This window comes from Cololabis saira, chromosome 1 (genome assembly GCF_033807715.1).
Source record: "Cololabis saira isolate AMF1-May2022 chromosome 1, fColSai1.1, whole genome shotgun sequence".
Classification (NCBI taxonomy): Eukaryota; Metazoa; Chordata; class Actinopteri; order Beloniformes; family Belonidae; genus Cololabis; species Cololabis saira.
Genome location: NC_084587.1, coordinates 34,317,181 through 34,340,158, shown reverse-complemented (window position 1 = coordinate 34,340,158; position 22,978 = coordinate 34,317,181). Strand labels below are relative to the sequence as shown.

The following is a 22,978-nucleotide window of genomic DNA, read 5'->3' as shown; positions in this document are numbered from 1 at the left end:
TAAGATTTTGAGTTTTTGCAGTGATCCATTTTACTTATCCTGTGAAGGACAGAGTCATATTGATAAGTTCAGAAAACTTTTTTTATTGTTGTGTTTTTGATGTATTCGACGTAAGCCCAGTGGATATTTAAAGTTTACAGAAGGCTGCATTTAACTGCTGCTATGTCATTCCTGCAGTATTTCTGCAGGTGTTTTGGTCAGTGCTATTATTTGTAATATATTATATTATTTATAATCAGCACAAATTATCTGTCCCCATATGATAAAATCCACCATCCCCCCTGATTTTTTTTTACAACTCGAGTACTGCCCATTAGATCAGACAACAACACTTTCACTACAGCCTTCAAACTGTCTGAAAGACCTAAGAATTTTAACTTTCTGAACCTTAATGGAAAAAAATACGGAGGTCCTCTGATTTGGTAAATCAGATACAGCATGTCTGCATATATGCATATATATACACATTTGAATAATTTTTTTCACGTGTTTGTACTCACACTAATCTGTCCCCGTGTACTTTTTTAGAAAGTGTTGCAGACCTGAAATGCAGAAATGAAGCACGTACTGTATATGAACAAATAAAACAAGCAAACAAATGAAATATCTGAAGTCACTGTGTCACTTCACTGTGTCTGCCACTAAATACAAGTGTATGTAACTGAAGGAAGACTTTTAAATTACCATTTAAAAAAACAAAAACAAATAACTGAATAGTTCTGATATGAAAATTAGCCTGTGATTTCATCATTGGGATTGTCCCAAAAGTATTTTGTCTCTACAAAACCAAAAATGATGCCAAAACATCAGAATGATGACCAAGGAAAATGAAACAACAGAAATGAAAACACATGATCAGAAACAGGAATTGATGGTTGTAGACTGTCAAATGAACTTGATTTGACATGATTTGTATTTTCATTGTATGGTTTGTTATGCTTTGTCGTCTATTTATCTGTTTGTCTGTTTTAGCCATCTTCCTGTGCAACTAATTGTCCTTGGGGGACAAGAAAGTTAAGTTGACTTGATTTGGGAAGAAGAAAAAGAGAAAAATAAGAACAAACTGATTTGTCAACAAAAAAAAAGATCAACACATCAAGTTTTTCACAAAGTCATCAGAGATGTCTTTATAATCGTCATATTTTATCTCATTATTGCAGTTGATCAATTTCAGTACTTTCCATATACGAAAACACTGCCTTTGTGGTCAGAATAAAATAATGAGAAAAAATGTAACAAAATCTTCTCACGTAAGAACTTATTTCCGTGTTTGAACGGATGTTTGTGTGTGTGTTTGTGTGTGTGTGTGTGTGTGTGTGTGTGTGTGTGTGTGTGTGTGTGTGTGTGTGTGTGTGTGTGTGTGTGTGTGTGTGTGTGTGTGTGTGTGTGTGTATGTGTAGCCCTGCACCTAGAAACCCTTTACCCTGATTGGTAAACATTCTCTGGCACGGGGAAATAAGCACAGAAGGTTAACACCTATGTCATGACGATTTATGTAGATGCATTCAGGTGAAGAACAGTAGCAGATGTCAACTGTTGAACAGCATCTTGACAAACTTGACTAGAGGAGATTTGCCAGTCATTTGTGTCTGCAAATGACAAAAGAGGTCACACTTTTGGAGCCTTTGTATGATGGTTATGTTCTATTTGTAGAAATCCTGTTGTAAGCATGTACAGATAAAAGAGGAGATGGGTGAAGATATGGAACATTTAACTGGTTGTATTGAGTATTGAGTTATGGTTGTATTGAGTTATAGTTGTATGTTCTGCAGGTCACTGAATATTTTGTATTTCCTCATTACTTTTTTTTCAAGAGATTTTTCGTTGCATGACATTATTAATCCTCATTTAATAAAGTGCCTAAAAAGTGCCCAAAAATGTTGTCAGTGTCAGTCCTCTATGAATTAAACCAAAACATAATAGTAGTCAGTAATTGCAGACCATGCCAGCTCCAAGGAAAAACAAAGAGAGAGGGGGATTATTTTGGGTGTAAAATGCAACAGAATGCGGGAAATTGAATCTACTATTTTCAAAATTTTCTGGGGGAGGACCCCCAGACCCCCCCCCAAAAAAGTGTCCCCCCCCACATTACAAAACCTGCTGACGCCCATGTGTTGAACTGTTGGCACTTGCGAGGAACATTTTGTGGAAAATCACTTACATGCCTTCTCCATTCACCCTTTCACTATCAGTGTCCTCGTGTGTTTCGATCATGATAGGAATTTCCAGTGCAGGTTGGAGGCTCAAGCCTGAATTATGGTTCCGCGTTAAATCGACGCAGCCCTACGCCGTAGCGTACGGCGTAGCCTACGGCGTAAGGTACGCGGCGACGCGCACGGTGCGTTGGTGTAACGCAGTACCATAAATCAGCCTTCAGGATATCCTGGAACCGGTGCGTTGGGCGCTTTTGAGCACTTGACGTGTCACGCGCTCTCACTTTCGGCTGATTGAAACTCATCCTTCTTTCTGCGAGCAGTTTTTATAACATGTGCTCTGCCAGCGTGCGCTGAAGGGGGTTCCCGTGTGTTTTGCACATCTGGTCGCAGTTTGCTCAGTGGCACTAGGAGCACTTCATTCTCCACCCAGTAAAACATGTCTCCCATCCCGTCTAGTTTTTAGTTTAGTTTAGTTTATTTTCGGTCATGACATCACATAAAAAGAATAAAAATAAGACAAACATCAAAATAGCTTTTACAAAATTAAAAATAAAATACAAGGCAGACAACAAGACAACAAGGAAACGAATACACTGTTCAAAGAAAACATTACAAAAAAAAAAGTTTCCAATATAAATAACATCCATAAAAGGTGTAGGCTGAAGCAAAGCTTATCCATTGCCTACCCCCAAAATGATCACCCAAAGCAATGAAATAAAAGCAAGAAGTAAGAGATAAGACTGCCAGTAAAACAAATTGCCTCCATGGGGATAACAAAGATTCCTTGAACCTCGAGAAATAAGAAAGAAAAAAAAGGTGCAGTCTACATGTTTCCTTCATCCTTGAATAATCAAATCAAATAACCAATTAAATGAATAAATTAACATAGCAAGCATCACCACTCATTACTTTGGTACAGGGGCGTCAATTCAGTATGCCAAGGTATGGCAGCCGCCACACCTTGGCTTCAAGGGAAAATGTAAATGTTTGTTTTTTTAATACATTTATGGAATTACTCTGTGTCTATTTGTATTGATTATTCTATTACGTAATATATATAGAATAACTACAAATGCAAATCAGAACATGATTGATTTCACTAGTTATTACACTGCAAAAACAGAAAATCTTAACAAGAATATTTGTCTCATTTCTAGTTAGAATGTCTAATTTTTAGTAAAAAAAAATCTCATATCATTTAAGACAAGACTCAAAAACAACTATTCTCACCTTTTTCAAGTAGATTTTCACCTAAAATAAGTGGAAAAATCTGCCAGTGGAACAAGATTTTTTTGCTTGTAATGAGAAGATAAATCTTGTCCCACTGGAGATTTTCCTACTTATTTCAAGTGAAAATCTACTTGAAACAGGTGAAAATTGTCAAATTAGTTATTTTTTTCTGGTGATGAATTTTTTGACTAAAAATGAGACATTTTAGAAATAAGACAAATATTCCTGGTAAGATTTTGAGTTTTTGCAGTGAGCGAGACTGCATTTGAAAAAGTTCCAGTTTTCTTGACCACACAGATATGCTCCATAGCAGACTTCTGTGATGAGTATTTGCTGGACGTGTTGATTGATACTCTAGTTAAGTTCTGTGACTCGTAACCTTGCCATACCTTAGCAATTGACGCCACTGCTTTGGTATAGAGAAATCATCCTTCTTTTCAATGTTTTTTTTTTTTAAATGCTGTGTTCAAAACGCTGAGCTAAAAGTTGAAGTTGTGTTTGACTGTGTGACGGAAGGTCTCTAGTCAAGTCTCTGGTAACATTTAGCCTATTCATCCCTTTCGCTTTCCACCGCATACGCATCCTGGCGAGGCGCACTTGCGCAACTGCGACATGAGCTGCGGAAAGTTTGTCTGGTTTTCTCAGCTCTGTGAGAGCACAGCGGGGGGAGTGTGAGTGTGGAGGCGGACGGGAAACCCGTGACTTCCGCGTTTTTCCTCTGTCTGAAACTGCCCACGGCAAACGGCCCTATTAAAGCAGTGATGGAGGCTGGAGGGGCAACATTCACAACCACGCGAGCTTGCATTCGCACTTTAAGCTTCTTATGATCCCACAAGTGAAGATCGGACATCATACATCCTGACTAATGGCACATCAAACTCCAAAACTAGACGTAGAGTCTCTCCAGACAAGTGAGCGCCACCGTGGGAAATGCTTGGACATTTTTCTCCTCACGTCCGTCCTTTTTCTGTTCGTGGCGGTGACATCCTTGGCAGTTGTCGGAGGGATGGTTGTGATGAGGCTGCAGTCCAACCAGGAGCCTCGGTTGCACATCATTCCGGAGGGCTCCCAAAGACTGACAGGACACACGCCTTCTCCTGCATACAAGGTGGGCAAAGTTATTATTAGTTTTTTTGTGATTATTATCTGAGACTCTAATGAGGTGTTTTTCTTTTTCTGATTTGACCTCAGCTAATTTTAATCTCTTTCCCCATGCTTGTTTTTTTTTCTACAGATGCAGAATGTTGCTTATCTGGGTGCAGAATCAAGTAAGTCTTTCATTTGTTAGTAATTTTGTTACAGAGAATGTTCAGACTGAAGTTCTGAACTGCTTGGATTTTATATTCTGCCCTTACCCTATACCAGTGGTTCCCAAACTTTCTGTGCCCAAGGCACACCAAAGGACAAATAAAAATTTCAAGGCACACCTATTGTGCAAAATAGTCTTATAACACGTGTTATCACTAATATCATTTGTTTATCTGTTAAGTTTATTATTTACTAATGCCAAATAAGATATGACAAAGACAACTATTCTACTCATGAAATATTTATTAACAAAATACTTCACAAAAATATTTAAATTTGATCAAATTGGGCTTCATCAAACACACCCATTTCAGGAGGATTTTTTAAAATAGTTTTTAGATAAAGAGTTTGCCTCTGTATTATGGAATGAGTGCATTCAAAGTAGTATATAGTAAATTAAAATAATTATTTTTGTCTAGTTGTATACTATATTGCAGTAGGCTATGGTTGTCACAAAATCCCACGGCACACTTGGACTTGCCTCAAGGCACACCAGTGTGCCGCGGCACACAGTTTGGGAACCACTGCCCTATACCATTTTTCAAATGTGATAATCTTAAACTTAGTCCAAACATAATATATGACTATATATTAGCTGTTGTAATTTTGAGTAGACATCATCTAATGTGTACATGCACATGTCTGTTTCCCCCTTAAGGTGTCTTGGACAACGGCACTCTGAAGTGGGCTACAATCAAATACGGTGAAGGGACATCTGTAGGGAGCAACTTTGAATTCAACCCAAACCAACACTCCCTAAGGCCGAAGCAGGCCGGGACCTACTTCATCTACATCAGTGTCAACGTGTCCTGCTCCTTCAAATGTAAAGCGGGCAAGCTCAGGCTCATAGTGAGCGACAAGTTAAGCTGTGATGTGGATCTTACTGCAAATACAGCATCTGTGAGCAAGAAATGCTGGACTGTGACTCGATTGAACGGGGAAGGACTGATCACTTCGACGATTGTGCCAAAGGAGGGACTAAAGGACTGGAAACTGGAGCTTCCTGGCTCCCAATTTGGAATGTTTCTTGTAGACTGATTTACTGGGGTGCAACCGCAGCCATCTCATTGCAGATACCTGTGACCTGTGGATCATAGCTATCTGCAGGCTCAAGTTTGTTTTTTTTGTTTTTTCATTGGTAGGTACTAGCTGGCTCTGGTGCTTTTTTTTATTTTTATTTTTTTATCTTTAATGTGGTTTCTTTCACCTTAAATTTTTTTAAGGTGGAATGTCAGGAAACATTTAAGTGATATTGATATAACTTCAGACTGACCTCCTACGGTGTAAATATGTAAAATTATTTCTCATTATATTTATTTAATGATATGCAACTATTTATGTACCTATGAATGTTATATTTAGATGTCACTACATTTCTCTGGATGTGCAATATACTTGTGGTTAAACGTGACTTTATAGTTCTGTTTTCATTCTGTTCAAAGCTGCGACACAACACGGTTTGTTCAAGAATACACGGGTCAGCATCAAGAAATCCTAACAATCTACTTGAGATCCACTTGAGTGAATTGGTGTAATTTAATCACTAACTAATGATGAGTACAGCGTTCACAGAAACCAAGGTCGACTTCAGACAAAATTTGATCAGAATGCCTGAAATCTTTTAAATCTGATTGTTTAGTTTTGTACTATACATGCTGAAAGTGGGTATCATGAGCTCAAGCAGGGTTCTGTTCATTAAAATGAAATATGTAAGTCCTGTGGACAATTTACTCAATGCTGAATTTAATTTATTATAATCCATAATAAACATGGTTAATACCGAATTAATGGTGGTGTCAATGATTTATATATATATATTATTTAGCTATTTATTGGTTATTTTTATTTTTACATTTTTAGGATATACCTTTTTTTATACCTTGTCATGCTTTCATGTTATTTTGTAAAAACCGTTGAAAGTGTGTGTGTTTGCTGCTGCACAATTGAATTTCTCCTCTGGGAGATCAATAAAGTTCTATTCTATTCTATATAAATATATATATATACATACACACATACAAACACTCATACATACATACATACATACATACATACATACATACATACATACATACATACATACATACATACATACATACATACATACATACATACATACATACATACATACATACATACATACATACATACATACATACATACATACATACATACATACATACATACATACATACATACATACATACATACATACATACATACATACATACATACATACATACATACATACATACATACATACATACATACATACATACATACATACATACATACATACATACATACATAAAGTTAAAAAAATGATATATGTTAAGTCAGTAGTGGAATATTAGCACTTAGGTTAGGGAAGTTCCCTGTTGTCACAAAGACCATAGCGGGAACTTGATGCACATCACATCCTGTTTATTTATCACAGTGTGCGGTTTAGGAAACCAAAAAAAACTGTGTGCTAGCAAACATCACACGTACGCCTGTGTTGCTTAAACCCAAGGAGCAAAAGACAAGTGGAAAAAAAATGAATTCTATCTATCTATCTATCTATCTATCTATCTATCTATCTATCTATCTATCTATCTATCTATCTATCTATCTATCTATCTATCTATCTATCTATCTATCTATCTATTTGTCATTCACCATATAAACAGATACATTGAATCAAGTGCATTTATAACCAATAGAGCAGGTGCATATTTTATTTTATTCATTTAAACTTGATATCAAGTAAGTCAAGCTTTTATTTGTGCTGTTTTACTTACTTGTCACTAACTCGTCACAAAAACTGCAGTGTAGATTATTTTACAAAGCTCAGTTATGTCGGTAGATGTGTTTTTAAAGAGGAAATAGTGAAAACTGTTCAAGTTTACCGTGATTAACTCATTGCACTTGTCATTGTGGTGCTTTAGTCACAGTCACTGAGAATTTCAATCTCAGACCAAAAAACAAAAAAAAAAGAATGAAATACAATACAATGTCTCAGAAACTTTATTGTATACAGGAGATGCAAATTACAATAAATGTAAAACACAAAAATTTGAAATGAATGCAAACAAAAGATGGTGAAACTAAAGCAAATTATTACATTTACTCTGGCATTTTAACAGCAGCCTCTCGTTGCGATGCAGTATAATGTGTAGGTCTCCATTTTATTTGCAGTATGCCCGCACACACTACTGTGTGTGACACGATTCACGCACGTATGTGTGATGTGAGCACACACCATTCAAATGCAGCAATGCACTCATTTATCCAAAGCACAAGTTAAAAGTGTGCATTTGAAATTTAGCTCTACAGTATATTGAACTGCATTTTGTAGTTAGGGGTAATATATCAAAACAAGTCTATAAATCAATACTGTTTTTAGCTTTATGTCATTGGCCGAGCTGCTGAGTGGTTTACAAATACCTGTTTTGCACGTTATAAATCTTTTCTACATAAGCTGGACAACGAACATTCACTCTTGAGTAAGTTTGCATACAGACTCATTTTGCATCTCTGTTGTGACACAATAAGAACCAAATTTATGTATTTGGTTTGGCAGGATTTTCTTTTTTTGCGCAACGCATCATAAGTTTGTGTGCTTTGCTTTTCCTTCCTCGTGATATGCCACCAAAGCTGCGGCATCCTGCCAGCTGCTGTCAATCAAACACTGACATGTACTTCAGGAAGGCAGAGAGAGAAAGAAGTGCATCTGAAACAGGTATATAAGTAATTTAATTTATCTTGCTTGCCTCAGTTTTTTTTACCATGAAAATAGGCTGTTTAATGCTGGAAAAAAAGCCCAGATGTAAATGTAATATTGCATGATGAAGTATATGCTAGCAGATGTGTAAGTGGGATTATTTGCATCACTTACATCTTCACCACCAAATCTTCTGTAGTTTTTAAGTTGTTCTACAAAACCTTTGTGAAGAAGGAGATGCATTCAAAAAGATCAATCTCAAGGTTATGTATGACTCTGCTGAAAGAAAACCCACATTTTAATTTGTTTACACAACAACAATAACTTGGCTAACCATCCTAATTTTTTCTCTTCAATATTAAAAAAGCTGAATGAAGATTTCCACTGAAGGCTGCCTCCAGACACCACTGGATGGGTAGAACCCCCTATCACTGAGCAAAAACAGCCCACCTCCATCACTAAAACACACACACACACAAAGAAACTATACTACTACTACTACTACTAATAATAATAAAAATTATCATAATAATAATAATAATACCAACAAACCATTGATATTAATTTCTGTACGTGGATATGGGCTCACAGCCTCTTCTTAAGAGACAACAACACTAAATCGTGTATACCCACTGCCTTATGCTTGCTCAAAATGTAATCTTCTGAGTTTTTTAGCTGGACTTTGATCAAAACATTATTACTTTTTACAAAAAAAGCACCCGTGGACGTCCAGCTGCTTCTCCCTGAGCCTGCTCCACAACATCTATGAAGATGTGTGTTGTGCGACAAGTCCTAACGTCTGTTTCTACGGCCTCCTACTCTGCATTGGCTTGTTGTAGTGTGTTTCCTGATTACCCCATGATGCACAGTATCATGATTGCATCATTTTGTCCTTTTTTCTTTTTGTATATCATAGATACTGTGCTGTGCTGCCAAAAATAAAGAAACACAAAAACATTTCCATGCATACATCATGAGGTAATCAGGAAACACACCTACAACAAGCCAATGCAGAGTAGGATGCCGTAGAAACAGACGTTAGGACAGACGTTTCAGACGTGCATCTGAAACAGGTATATAAGTATCAATGATGCGTGCTGTAGGATGCTGTAGGATGCTGTTGAATGCGTGATCTAAGCATTGCAGGCATTTTAGCTAGGGTGTAGTAAACCCTCACGCAGAGGTTTGGCGGCAGAGCAGGAGATACACGCCGATAAACCATTGTAGGGCCACAGCTGCCGGGTGACCTGAAATCTTAGCAGGAAGTGGTATTTGCGAGTTGTTCAAGATATGGATGCATTCAGTATCTTTATTCTACCTGTCAGCGGAAAGCTTTGGCTGTTGATATATCGATGAAAAGGAGGCCAGCATGATATCCTCAAACATACGCCGAGTGTGGGAGCTTTAAAGTTTCTCCTACAACAATTGTTTTTAACTGTCGTCAGCCAGACAAATCTAGTGTACCTAAAATATACTTTGACTCAAAGATAGTGTAAACAAGCCTGCTTTAACATCGTCAGCGACAATTCCACCAATCCATACCTCACTCTATGTCATTGCTTTCAACCAATCAGAGAAACAAACAGCGGCTGTCTTAGTTGTCTTGAAAAGTGGCCCGTGAACGCTTCTGTATGAGTCACCTGATAAACCCCGGCCCATTGTGGTGATTTAGTACAGTATGGACTGGTGGACATGGCTGGGTAAGGCTGGCCATGCTAAAAAAAAAAAGACATATTACACCCTTAGTTACAAATGTATAGCCAGCCATGTTTACTTTCTGAACTAATATTCATCAACATCTTCACTGGCTTCTTCACTGGCGAAATGTATAAGAATGCAACTATAAACAGACCCGATATAGAAACAATTATGTAAAGAACCACAGGGGAAATTAACGTCCACGATGAAACATACAGTAGACATGTGTCCCATCAGTTCAGCAAAAAATGAACGCAATGCATTATCTACTCTGCAAAAGCATGACATTGTCTTTTGGTTTTTTTGCAGGGAGATGCACAGATGTTTATCTTGCAAAAGGAAATGACCCAAATATATCAAATCTATCTACGGTCAGACTATTCACTCACTTTTGATGCTTTCTCAGAGGGGATTTGTTTATTTCTCTTTTTCTAACTATTTCTAAGGTTTCCTGTGTCGTTATGATTATGTTGCTTATTATTTTTCAGTTTTGGCGTCTCTTTTCTTTTGCACCATTCCTGCATTGCCTAAGCAATCCTCATCTATCAACATATCTGTACCTATTTGAACTCTTTTTTTTTCTTTTTAAAACACTGTAACAAAGACAGTGCAAAAAGAGATGAGTCAGCTACACCAACCCCATATCGCCTTGCTGCTTCTTCTTCATCCTTGCTCAACCACATCCTGTTGTCAACACACACACACACATAAACATACCGCCTCGGAAGTGTTTGAGTAAGCTGCTTGTCTGTAGAACTGAAACTGTGTATTGTGGGTTGTTATAGATTTATCAGCATGTTTAAGGTGTCCACGCTGGTTTCAAACACTCTTTGGGATGCAAAAAAGGATGTAAATCTCATATTTCTCAGCCTCTTAATCATTATCTTACAAAAATAATTCTCATCAATGATCTTGTACATTTTTTCTGATATCGACCCTGATCATGGAATTGATAACATCTCTCATTTTGTAAAGCAGAATTTTATTCATATAAAAAAATAAGTTGTAAAATATGAATTAGCATTGTATAATCTGAATATCAGATACTTTGTTATCACAATGATGTATTGTGTTTTTTAGGCCATTGAAATACAGCTCTCAAGTACAATATATATATATATATATATATATATATATATATATATATATATATATATATATATATATATATATATATATATATATATATATATATATATATATATATGTATATATATTACAGATAAAACATTTTGAGGTCCTCTATGGGGATATCATAAATGCCCCCATGAAGTTTTCTGTAGGTCCTTGACGCAAATATAATGGTTTGTCAAACGTGACAAAGATTTTGTCTCCTTTCTGCAGGTGGAAAATTCCAGCTAGGAAACTGCTCCACACCTCCTCTTTGTTCACAGCCTTTCCGTTTGAAGGTTTTGGGGTCCAGCAGCGATATCTGAAAAACATGTGTCACAGAGATGTCACTGAGATGTTGCTACTCAGACACCAAGTAACAAAGCAATAGCATACAAGCAAAAAACGTGAAGAACGGTACAATGACTCACCGTTTTGACTTCAAAAGCTCTAAAGGTTTGCCGTAGGCGCTGGTGTCTTTCATAACTTTGTGCTGAATAATCGTACACTCTTCTGCATTTAATTGCACTTTGGAGTAGAGGTAGTAATACCCTGTTTGCAAGACCATCAGTCGACCTTTCTCATGTGTCATATTTTGTATGACGGCTTCACCCTCTTCCACCCACTGCATCACATTGCCCTCGTCAATTGGCTGATTGGCGCCTGAAGTAGAGGTATAAAAAAGGGGGAAAAAAGACATGTTGAAGCTTTGAAAGTGAAAACATTATTTGAGAGTTAAGGTTTTAGCTTTGTGAGGTCCCTTACCCAAAAGGTGAGCAAAAGGCCTGTCTTTTGTCGTTGACTGCAAGAGGGGAATCTCATTGGACTCTGTCCAAAACAGAAGAGGCAGATCAATTAGTTATTCAATCAATACATCCATGCATTTATAAAGAACAAATATACCTGTACATGTACAAATATGGATTCAGAGTCTGAGAAATTATGGTGTGGCACTTGTAGTTGCAACATCTTTGTAAAGATAATTTTCTCCATCATCCATCACATTTACAAGAGTCATGTAATACATTAAGAATAACACATTTTGGTGTCAGAAAATTACTCTTACCTGCAGATCCTGCTCGACCCATTGCAGTGCCATCCTGAAAGAGAAAATGAAATTTGGTTTTAAAAACTCCAAGACTCCAACGCAGGTAGTGTAACGTCATAACGTCAGACATACGCACACTACAGCCTTTACCTGCTGCATGGACGTCGCTGGATTTGACAAGTTGTGGCAGAGATGATGAGATCTACACGAAGAGAATTCCTGCAATGAAGTAAAGTAAAAACAGGCTGTGACAAAGAACATAAACACATTTAAAACAAAAATAATATGAGTGAATGAGAAAATGCGGTACGTGTTAGATATTAAAAGAAATATATTGTTAAATTCAAATGAATAGTTTTTTTTTTAAGTCCAGTAACACTGCAATAAAAATATTTTTAAATTCATTGGACTGTTGTTAGAGTTGTATAAGAATTACAGCAAATTTGGTTGGAAATCAAACTGGATAATGGCTCTTTGCTTTTGCCTTTTAAATCAAAACAAAACTTGGCAGAAGTTTGACCTTAGCGTATATTACGTCGTAAGCTGGAGGCGTAAAATGAGAGAGGCAGGTGGGAAATAAACCGAAACTGTTTTTGAAAAGTGAAGTCAGTGCTGTGGGGTTGCACTAGAGATAGAGAGGAAAGGGAAGTACAACTAGAGTCGAAGCCCATCTGACACACTTGTCATGAGTGACCTACAACATAAATAGCTAATGTCGGCCCAATCAGAAACTCGTATGCTAATGTGCATGACGTACAGAAAAATATGGATCTTCTCAAGTGCAGGAATTTCCATTCGCTCACACACACACACACACACACACACACACACACACACACACACACACACACACACACACACACACACACACACACACACACACACACATACATGTATCATGTTTGGTTATTAGCCTCACCTCAGTCTTTTTGTAAAGATTGTAGATAAAACATCCTTCAATAATAAGTCCCAGCAAAGACATCCCCACCAGCAGGAGAAGGAACTTCTGGCCGTCTCTGGCCCACCTTGGTTTCGTTTCACTGGGCATTTGGATGAAGCTGGCCTGGCTGTCCACCACAAACACCTGGGGGCAGGTACCCACTCCACCCTCTGACATCCCCACCGATCACAATCCACTCAAGATGTAAGGGCTGAGGGGCCAGACGGGGTCAATGTGGCAGGGAAGGATATCCTGAAAGAGAAAAGGGTAATGGTTAAGTTAAGCACATAAACAGGGAACAGAAAGGCGAGCCATAAATTATGACAAAATGTAGCAAAGAAAGCCGAGACGGAGACAGAAACTGATGACGATACAACACTAAAAAAAATGTGTTTGCTCCGTTTGCAAGATATACAAGTAATGCAGTCAGCATCTGGGAATTAAATATCACTTTTTATTATATAATATCTCAAGCTCACGAGGATAGACAGCTGTAGTATATCAAATGAATCAACGAGAGGCATCTTCCTCTGGGTATGTTGAAAGAGATTACCTGAGATTTATCGTTCCTGCTCAGCTCAGCCAACCATCCAGGAGCACCAGGGTGTTCTCAGTCCTCTGAAGCTTGTTTCAGTACTGACTAACGCATAAGTTCTTACAACAGTTTTAAGCAGCTATGGCCTATTCCACCATGTATTAGGATTGTTGTAGATGTTTCACCTTTTGAAGAAAGCAGGTCCTTGAAGTGCACCGATTTCAGCCCTCTCTCAGCTCTCGTGTCCACTTGCCTGCTGTCAAGTGTCACTAATATTGCTTTGAAGCAAGCTCTTGTAAGGAGGAAATGATGATACGATGGGGAAGAGGCATGCAGATAGAGACGGAGAGAGAGAGAGACCAGTGCTCAATAGTGTGTGAGGGACACTCCCTGCTGTCATCCTACAGCTGACACTTCCTTTCGTCTTACTTCAGCTTCTCTCTCTTTGCATCTCATGATCTTTCATACACTTTCGCTTTTTCCTTTTTTTTCTGTATCTGTATCTGTTTCTAATTTTTCTCAGTTTCTGAGAAACCTTCGGTCTCTGTGCAGACGAGTTATATACGTTCAGCTATTTTGATAGTGCTAAACAACCCAGTAGGAGTGACTAAAACTGTTACGATCACATCCATGCTTTGAAGGCAATGCCAGCGCTGCTACCGCAGCCTTTCAATCTCACCCGTAGTGCAAGTCCCCTCACGGTAAAGTAGGCATCTCTGTCCTCCCACAACATCAGGCCAAGTTTACCTCAAATGCATCCGTTCCAATATCTCAAGGTGCAACTTTTTCCAGTCATTTCAATGACTGTAATTTGAACTGCAACCACCTGCAGAGATTGAAGAGGACTAGAGTTTTGCAGAAGACTGAACCCGGTGATGCAACAGCTCGCTCTCTCTTTAATTTTTCTTCCCTTATTTACGATCAGCGTCTCTTGCTTCATTTTGCATACTCATGTTCTCTTCCTTATTATTGGTTCCAGTGATTTACCATTAGTATTGTATTATTGTGAATGCCTAGTTACTCCCTCCTACTGTATGAGAGCAGTTGAGCAGAATGAATAAAAAACCATCCATATTGCTTATTTAATTCTTTACGGAACAGTTTTGATCTCACTATTCAGCATTTAGTTTTTTGTGAATCTTAGTAAAGACATGTTAGGCTAGCAGTTTTTTTTCTTTCTCTCTGTCGTAGGAGGGGGCAGTTTGACATGACAGACTCCATATGGTGCAACCGCATAACTCCCTCTAACTTATTGCTACCCACACAGTCTCTCACTTCACACAGAGTGTATGAACACTGTGTTTGGTGCAGATTTTTTTTTTAAAAAGCGGAGAGCACCCACCGAAGTGTGAACGTCATGGTGGTCTCGATGTTGTGGTTAATGCTTGTGAGAACCAGAGAGACACAGACATACTGTATAACGTGTATGTGTCACAGAGGTTAACAGTGTTTTGGAATTGATATTGTGGGTAAATCTTGAGCCAATCATGTGTTGAGTGGTTTGGAGAGTGGATCATAATAACAAGAGCAAGAGAGATCATATTGGCCCAATATCTCCTCTCACTGGCTTCCTGTGAAATGTATAATACAGTTTTAAATGATTCATAAATATAAAGTCTCTTAAGGGCCTGGCTCCTTCTTCTTCAGAGAATAAGCATTAGTAGAGTTCCCAAAAGTAGAATGGGAGCAGAGCCGCCTGGGAGATTTGCGAGGCCCTGTGCGAAATGGCTGGGGGGGGTGAAATTTTTGGGTTTTTCGGGTTGGATCGGGTGTCTACATGCGCAATTTTAACTCTCCAATTAGCAAAATACTGGATACCTTCCCCTGCCTCATCATCATTTGGCTTGCTTCGACGCGGGGCCCCACGGCTGCTTGAGACCCGGGCGGATCGGTGATTTTTGTAACAAATTTATCAAACGAGCCTTTCAGAGAGACATTAAACTCTTCCATTTTCTTTAGTTTTTTTCTTTTTTCATCCCCTGATGGAAATTTCCTGATTCTGTCTCGTTCTCTCGACATTGTGTGACAGTTTGTTCCAACTCCACCGTCTGGATCAGACTAGCTTGTGTCTGCGCTTGGTCTGATCAGTTGTATTGAACAAGAGACACGCGCATCATTGCACATATATTTATTGATATGCACAGACTAGTACACATTTAGGTCTGTAATGGAACATGACTGTTGATATTTATAAGGGAAAAAAAGAAAAAAAAAAGAAAAAAAAATTTTTGAAAAAAAAAATTGAAAAAAAAAAAAAAAAAACGGCCCATAGCGCGAGGCCCCCTGGGGCGCGAGGCCCCGTGCGGTCGCACGGTTCGCACATCCCTTGCGGCGGCCCTGAATGGGAGATATAGCTTTCAGTTATCAGGCTCCTCTCTTGCGCAACCAGGTCCCAGTTTGCATTCAGGACCTCTCTAAAGAAAGAAAGAAAGACAAGGAAGCCCCAAACCATCCCTTTGGTTATGCTGTTATAGGGCTTCGCTGCCGATTGACCTTTTATCATGGCCTCTTCTCACTCTGTTCTCTTTACTCTTCCTGTGCGTATCAGTCATCATTTATTGAAATTCATATCCTTCTCTTTTGTGTTTTGTAGTCAGATATATGCAAGATGGAGACATTTTTTTTAAAAACAAATATGCTAAATAGATTCATGTAAAGGTTTGAAAGCCAATGCAGAAGATCTAAACTCATATAATGTGACATGTGATGGTGATAATGTGATCACAATATCAGCCCCTCAAAGATACTTTAGATGGGCATTGCTGTCCCTGCCTTTGTAAGGAGCTCCTTTAGAGCTCCCTTTAGATATAACTTTGTATTAAAAGTAAAATTATGCGTCTTCAAATATCTGAAAGGAGTTCTTGATGGAAATTAAACTTCTTTAGTCAAATAAAAGACATTATAATTTCGTCTTCAACCAAAGTACTGAAAACCCACAAAGAAAAATTAAAGCAGTTTTCCTCGGCTTTATTCCTCCAGGAGGAGTAGGAGGAAACTTTTGATTTAACAACATTTGCGAAAAGGAACAAGAAGCTTGCTTAATGTTTTGGTTTCCTTGTAATTGTCTGTATTTTTAAGACATCCTGCAGAACAAGAATTCCTCTTATATAGCCAACTCACAAATAAGAAGCACATAAAAGAAAGTGTAGAGGGAGAACAGCTGTCATGGTAGCCTCTAAAGAAACCCAAACAGAGTTACAACATTGTATTAACCAGTCCCAGAGGTAGCATTGATTGTCTTTCCAAAGAAAATGGGTTTGGAGAGTTGTTTAAATCTGAACAGGATTTTCTTATTAAAAGAGTTGGGATCAATTACAAACACTGAACTAGAATTACAGCCTTGCTGTTGTTCTCCTGAAAAGTTTGCACCCATCTATTAGCATACATTAAATATACATTTGAAAGAAAAATATAATGATAATAATAATAATAATAATAATTGTGTTTGGCAAATGATACATTATTCATTTAAATTGGGTAACATGTTCATCTCACAAAGTTGAAACATCTGCTGCAGATCACTTTAGCCCTGTCATACTTCACATTCAAGAAAACTGTCTCGAGTACATGTCAACAGTTTTTACTGCGCTGTGCTTTACAGAAATGTTATATTATCCCGCAAACTTTTTTTTTTTAATTATACCACAAGACCTTTCCAGCCAAGGACGTTAACCAGCTTCTGCTTATCTTCCAGCTGCACTCCAAAACCCCTTTAAAAGTGGCTGAATGTTACTTCCTGTCTGATTAAAATGTCACTGTCCTATTTAACACCGGTTGGTAATGCTGAATGATGATGATTAGATGGAGTGCCTCAGATTTACATGTGTAATGCAGAACAGCTGGAATGCTGTAGCGACAAGACCAATAACTATTCTGTTTAGCTTCCTCCTTTCCTGTCAGCAATAATGTCACAAAACTCCAGACATCTATTGACTATCTCACTTCCTTCTTAAATAAAGAATATAGTTCATTTGAAAAAGTCCCAGTTTAACAAACATAATGCATAGAAAATTTTAAGTTATCATAGTTTATCTTGTAACTGGCTCATTGTGTCACTGTTTTTAATTATTTTTTATCATAGTCAAACATGGGGGAATTGTGAAGGGGAATAACTTGTCGTAAATGTAAAAAGTACTTTTAAGGGCACTTACACCTCTGTGGTTTATGCTCTAACAACTTTAACCACTAAGTTATTGTTTTACCCCCTAGTCTTGTATTTTCAAATATATCAAGTTAACCACAAATTTACCACAATACTGTCAAATCCATTTATTTCCCTCCCCTCCACCTCCACACGCAAGCTTTGCATTCATGGGGATCCCCCGAGGATGCAACATTCTTTCCCCAGTGTGGCCTTTAACAAAGCCGTTCCACAATCTGAAGGCCATGTTCCCCATTGCTGATGGCCATGCGGGTGCTACTGTGTCTGTGGGAGGGAGACACTGCCCCAGTTTCTGCCGAAACCAATGGCCATGGCCCAAGTCCAGTGAGAGATGACCTCTCTGACCTCTGCAGCAAAGCACGTGTTGTTATTATCACTGATTTATTCAGTCATTCTTTCATTTTTCCACTTTGTCTTTAGGTTGCTTGTCAGTTGGCTAGGTATCTTGACAGTAGGCCTGAGTTCTGTCCCCATGACTTACTGATTACTCTATTCAGAGTGCCATCTTTGAGGTCCCATTATGCCTTTTCTCACTGACAATTCTTTTTGCTCCTTTACACCTCTGTAACTATCTCCCAAGGACATACCAAGTATAACATCTGCAGAACAAAATGATACACTATTATACCTTTGTGCCCTTCACACAGCACAGCAGTGAGAAATAAAGGTGCCCCACTGGCACCACGAGTTGGCTGTGTTAATGGGGCTATAAATTGCAGCCTGGTTTAGTGGGGGAATTGACCAATAGAATAAGTTGCTGTTTTTGATTATTTGTTTTGCCTTCGCCAGTCCTGAATTTTTTTGAGGGCCTATGTCATTTCACCACTCAGTGTTCTTTAGGAAATAGTACTCAGTGTTTGTTTGGACTCAATATATATGTTTGTGTATCTGAAATGCAGTCACTGGCCACTTAATTAGGTACACTGTTCAGCCAAAACATTATGACAACCCACATAATATTGACTTGGTCATCCAAGCTCCAAAAAGAGCTCTGACCAGTCACAGTCTGGTCAAAGAACATCTAAGGGTGTCCTACTACAGAAGCTTGAATAGGTTATTGGGATTAAAGGAACTGCCTTAGACTGGTTTAAGTAATACCTATCTGATAGATTCCAATTTGTTAATGTTACTGAATAATCATCCTTATTTACCAGACCTGGGGCCTGTACTACGAAGCAAGTTCAACATACCCAGGATATCTTTTCCTTATCCAGATTCACCAACCCGGACAATTGCAATCACGCTAAGCGGTCACACGACGGTGGTTATCAACTCGGTATATCAACCCAGGTTTCTCCAATCTGGATATGAGCGCGTGCACATAAAAGGGGCGGTGTTTTCAGCGCATGACCAATCGCAAGCATGGAGACGTCCGCTGTCAGAGCCGCTTATTTCAGTAGCGAAGAGCAAACAATAATTTTACGGAAATATGATGAGTATAGGCATATAATACAGGCAAAAAGCAACACAGTTGCAGCTGCAAAATGCAGGAAAGACAGCTGGCAAAAGATCGCTGACTGTATAAATGCGTAAGTTCATAGGGATATAAACATCACTGCCCCATCATTAGGGCATAAGTAGATCTGACTATAATTACAGTTGTCTATTCTGTTAAATGCATGTGTTGCTTAGATGTATTCGTATGGCGTGTATGACAATTGTAGCCTCATTCCTTCAGCTGCAACCCCAGCGGAGTGAAACGCACATGGGAGCAAATAAAAAATAAATATAAAAACATAATTCAAAGCGGTAAGTAGGCTCACTTTCATATCTTAGAAGTACAACAAGTACAAGGCTTTAGTGTTTCTATCACTCTCTGTTTTAGGATGATATCAGTATACAAAAGCACAATGAAATAGCATTGACATTACTTGCAGCAAACAGAAAAAAAATGACAAGAAGAAGACAGGAGGGTCCCTGAATACGCGTTCTCTTCGGAGGGATCCTCTCACGATCCGCGCACCGAGCTCCACTGGATTCTCTTCGAAAGGGCATGCCATTTTCCAAGAGAGCTGATTGGTCAGTGGGCGGTGCTTTTACACCCGGCGATCTGTATCTCGAACATAACCTGCTCCGGAGCAGGTTAGCTGTTCAGCATAAGTTACCATGGCGATGTACCCCGGTAAGAAGTGAACCACCGTCGTAGTCCTGAAAACCCAGGGTTAAACCTGAAGTTACCTCGTTAACCCCAAATCCCGCTTCGTAGTACAGGCCCCTGGTCAGAGTCCCACAGGGTTCAGTGCTTGGACCAAGTCTTTCTACCTTATATTTGCGTCTTTTGGGTAATATGAGACAGTATTCCATGAATTTCCATTACTATGGTCATGATGCCCATACCTGTCTATGAAACCAAGGAAAACTAACCAGTAGGTCAGAGTACAAGCATGTCTTGAAGACATAAAGACCTAAATGACTCAAAATGTTCTACACTTAAATTCAGATAAAACTGAAGTTGTTTTATTTGAACCTGAGGGCTTTATGCACATACTTTCTAGCCATATAGTTACTCTAGATGGCATTACCTTGGTTTCATCTACTACAGGGAGGAACCTGGGAGTTATTTTTGACCAGAATCTCTCGTGCCATTTACATTTTAAACAGGTTTCTAGGTTCCTGGATAGCTCAGTGCCCTTGTGCAGGCAGCGCAGTGACTTCCCCTCTCTCTTTCTCTCTCTCTCTCTCTCTCTCTCTCTCTCTCTCTCTCTCTCTCTCTCTCTCTCTCTCTCTCTCTCTCTCTCTCTCTCTCTCTCTCTCTTTCTCTACCCATTTCCTGTCCACTTACTTTTAATAATGCCCACTCGCACCACATCTTAAAAAAAAAAAAAAAAAATTAAAGCAAGCAGCGACCTGCACCTATGCACCTTGGTCAATGTCACTATAAGCTATCTTTTGTGTTCCCATCAAAGTCACCCATTCATCATTGACATGGAAAATAACTACATTCTGAGGCTCTGGTATAGGAGACCAAACATTTACACACACATGAGTGTGATGACAAGTGTCTTGTTGACATTGGTTTCCACCAGTTTCTTTCTTTTGGTGCACTTAATTTTGGCATGTCCCTCATGCTGCTCTGCTAACTTCAGCGAATGCAAAAAGTAGTTAAAGGACACAACATTAACACACTTTTTATATTTCTTCATTTTCCTTTGTTAAAAAAAACAAACTTTCGCCTTTGTAATATTGCTAACCTCAGGAGTAGCCTGTCTCAGAGTGATGCAGAAACATTTCTCATTGCATTTATTACTTCAAGATTGGAATATTGTAATTCTTTTTTTTTTGAGTTATTATCCCAACAATTCTCTAAAAGAAACCTCCAGCTCATCCAAAATACTGCAGCCAGAGCTCTGCCAAGAACCAGTAGGAGAGATCATATGCCCACTTTTACCTTCCATTCATTAACTCTCTGAAAAATCTGGAAAAACATTAAAAAGAATTTCTCTTCCCAGATAAATCTCTTATTGACCAAGCTCTGTCATATCGTAAAAACCTCACACTTCCATATTTTCAAGCAGAACACTTGGTTCTCTGGCAGCAGGTTAATAGTCCATGGGCCAGACAGGATATCAGTACCACTCAAGGTGACAAATCTTGCTTATCACTTTTGAAAAGACCCATGTCTATAGATTATAGATTTGGTATGAAAATACCCTTCCTGAGTGGCAGCTGTATCATAGTTATCAGCTCATGAAGTTACCCACCCCCTTCAGAAAATTACCTTTTAGATGCTGGTGCATATCCTGGTTTAGACTCATGTACAGGATATCTGTCAATGTTTCACAATATTGTCTTTGGTATCATTTTAAAGGGGACCTTTTAACCATTCATTAGCATTAGCATTAGCATTCAAGATGTCAATCTTTCTGACCGACATAGAGGTCACTGGAGCCCTTTAAACTATAAATAACACACATTTATACACAATTTTCTCCTAAATGATATACTATCTTTTATCCCTGTGTCATCTTGGAACAACAGAGACACAAAATATAAAACTTTGAATATTCACAGGACGATAAGGATTCAGGAAATATATAATATACCCCATACTATATCATTGTTACCGGTCATTGTGAGCCTTAAACTAGAAGAGCATCATTAGGCTCCTATGAAACATAACAGCCACTAGGTTAATGTCACAAACTGGTCTTTATCATGCAAATACAGGACATAAAGGACACCACCATGAGATAAGGACCCAGCTTAGGTTTATAAACAACATTATACACATAACAATATTGTAAACAAAATTAACATCGTTATTAAAGGGAATATGTCAAGATAAAATAATGAGGGTTGGCACTACCCCTAAATTTTGCACGTTCCCGTGCGGGTAGTGGTGTCCCAATTCCTCTTTGCATCCAGTGGTAGTGGGGAAAACGAGGGGTATTGGGTATCAATCTAGCCCTTCAGAGCGAGGGTTTTCAGATGCTGACTTCGCGACCGAGGGCCTGAGAAAATTTCCCAAAATCTTTACGTCCTCATTTGCAGACTGAATCACAGAAAAAAACATGGCGGACATTTCTTATTTTTTAGTGAATAAAATCAATATTTTGAGTTAGTTTCTGCATAAAAATGCATTTCGATTACATTTCTAGCGAGGAATATATATTTTACTTTCATAATATTCACTCAGTGAATGTACATAATCACTTGCTTGCCCGTCGTTGCAAAGATCTCACCAGAATAAAGGCTGATTTATGGTTCCGCGTTACACCAACACAGAGGTTAGGGCGTAGGTTACGCGGCGACGCGCGCCGTACACCGTACCCTACACCGTAGGCTCTGCGTCGATTTAATGCGGAACAATAAATCCGCTCCCGAGCCGGCAGGCTGTTCTCATCCCGAAAACATCGGAGCAAATTTCTTAACAGGCGTTATTTGGATAAACTGAGCCCAGGTTGGGGATCTTAACGGTTACTTTTACGCCTGAAAAAATATTAAAACTTAATAAAGTGGCATATTAACAGCATTACAGTGGAAAACAGCTTCTAGCTTGCTTTTAGCTCCCGGCTTCCTGATATGGTGTGACGTATGTGCAAACGTAACTACGCAGTCGCTTACGTACCCGAACGTCACCACGCTGTG

The 22,978-nt window shown here is 38.6% G+C and overlaps 2 protein-coding genes across 3 annotated transcripts; one reads left to right on the top strand and one right to left on the bottom strand.

Annotated features, from left to right (window-relative positions):
• Window positions 1-4,080: 4,080 nt before the first annotated feature.
• LOC133452616 (uncharacterized) lies at window positions 4,081-6,504 on the top strand. Its single transcript, XM_061732076.1, has 3 exons — window positions 4,081-4,494; window positions 4,621-4,654; window positions 5,353-6,504. The coding sequence occupies exons 1-3, from the start codon at window positions 4,252-4,254 to the stop codon at window positions 5,730-5,732; spliced, it is 657 nt and encodes a 218-aa protein (XP_061588060.1). The 5' UTR covers window positions 4,081-4,251; the 3' UTR covers window positions 5,733-6,504.
• A 4,752-nt stretch (window positions 6,505-11,256) lies between these two features.
• On the bottom strand, window positions 11,257-13,982 carry LOC133452610 (tumor necrosis factor ligand superfamily member 14-like). 2 transcript variants are annotated; one of them, XM_061732064.1, is made up of 7 exons: window positions 13,914-13,982; window positions 13,173-13,445; window positions 12,404-12,472; window positions 12,272-12,305; window positions 11,971-12,033; window positions 11,637-11,868; window positions 11,257-11,527 (listed from the first exon to the last, which is right to left on the bottom strand). In XM_061732064.1, exons 2-7 carry the CDS (start codon window positions 13,368-13,370, stop codon window positions 11,338-11,340), a joined length of 786 nt encoding a protein of 261 aa, XP_061588048.1. In that variant the 5' UTR covers window positions 13,371-13,445; window positions 13,914-13,982; the 3' UTR covers window positions 11,257-11,337. The 2 variants fall into 2 exon arrangements, with proteins under 2 accessions (XP_061588048.1, XP_061588037.1); XM_061732053.1 differs by having other exon boundaries at window positions 13,747-13,981.
• Window positions 13,983-22,978: the final 8,996 nt, after the last annotated feature.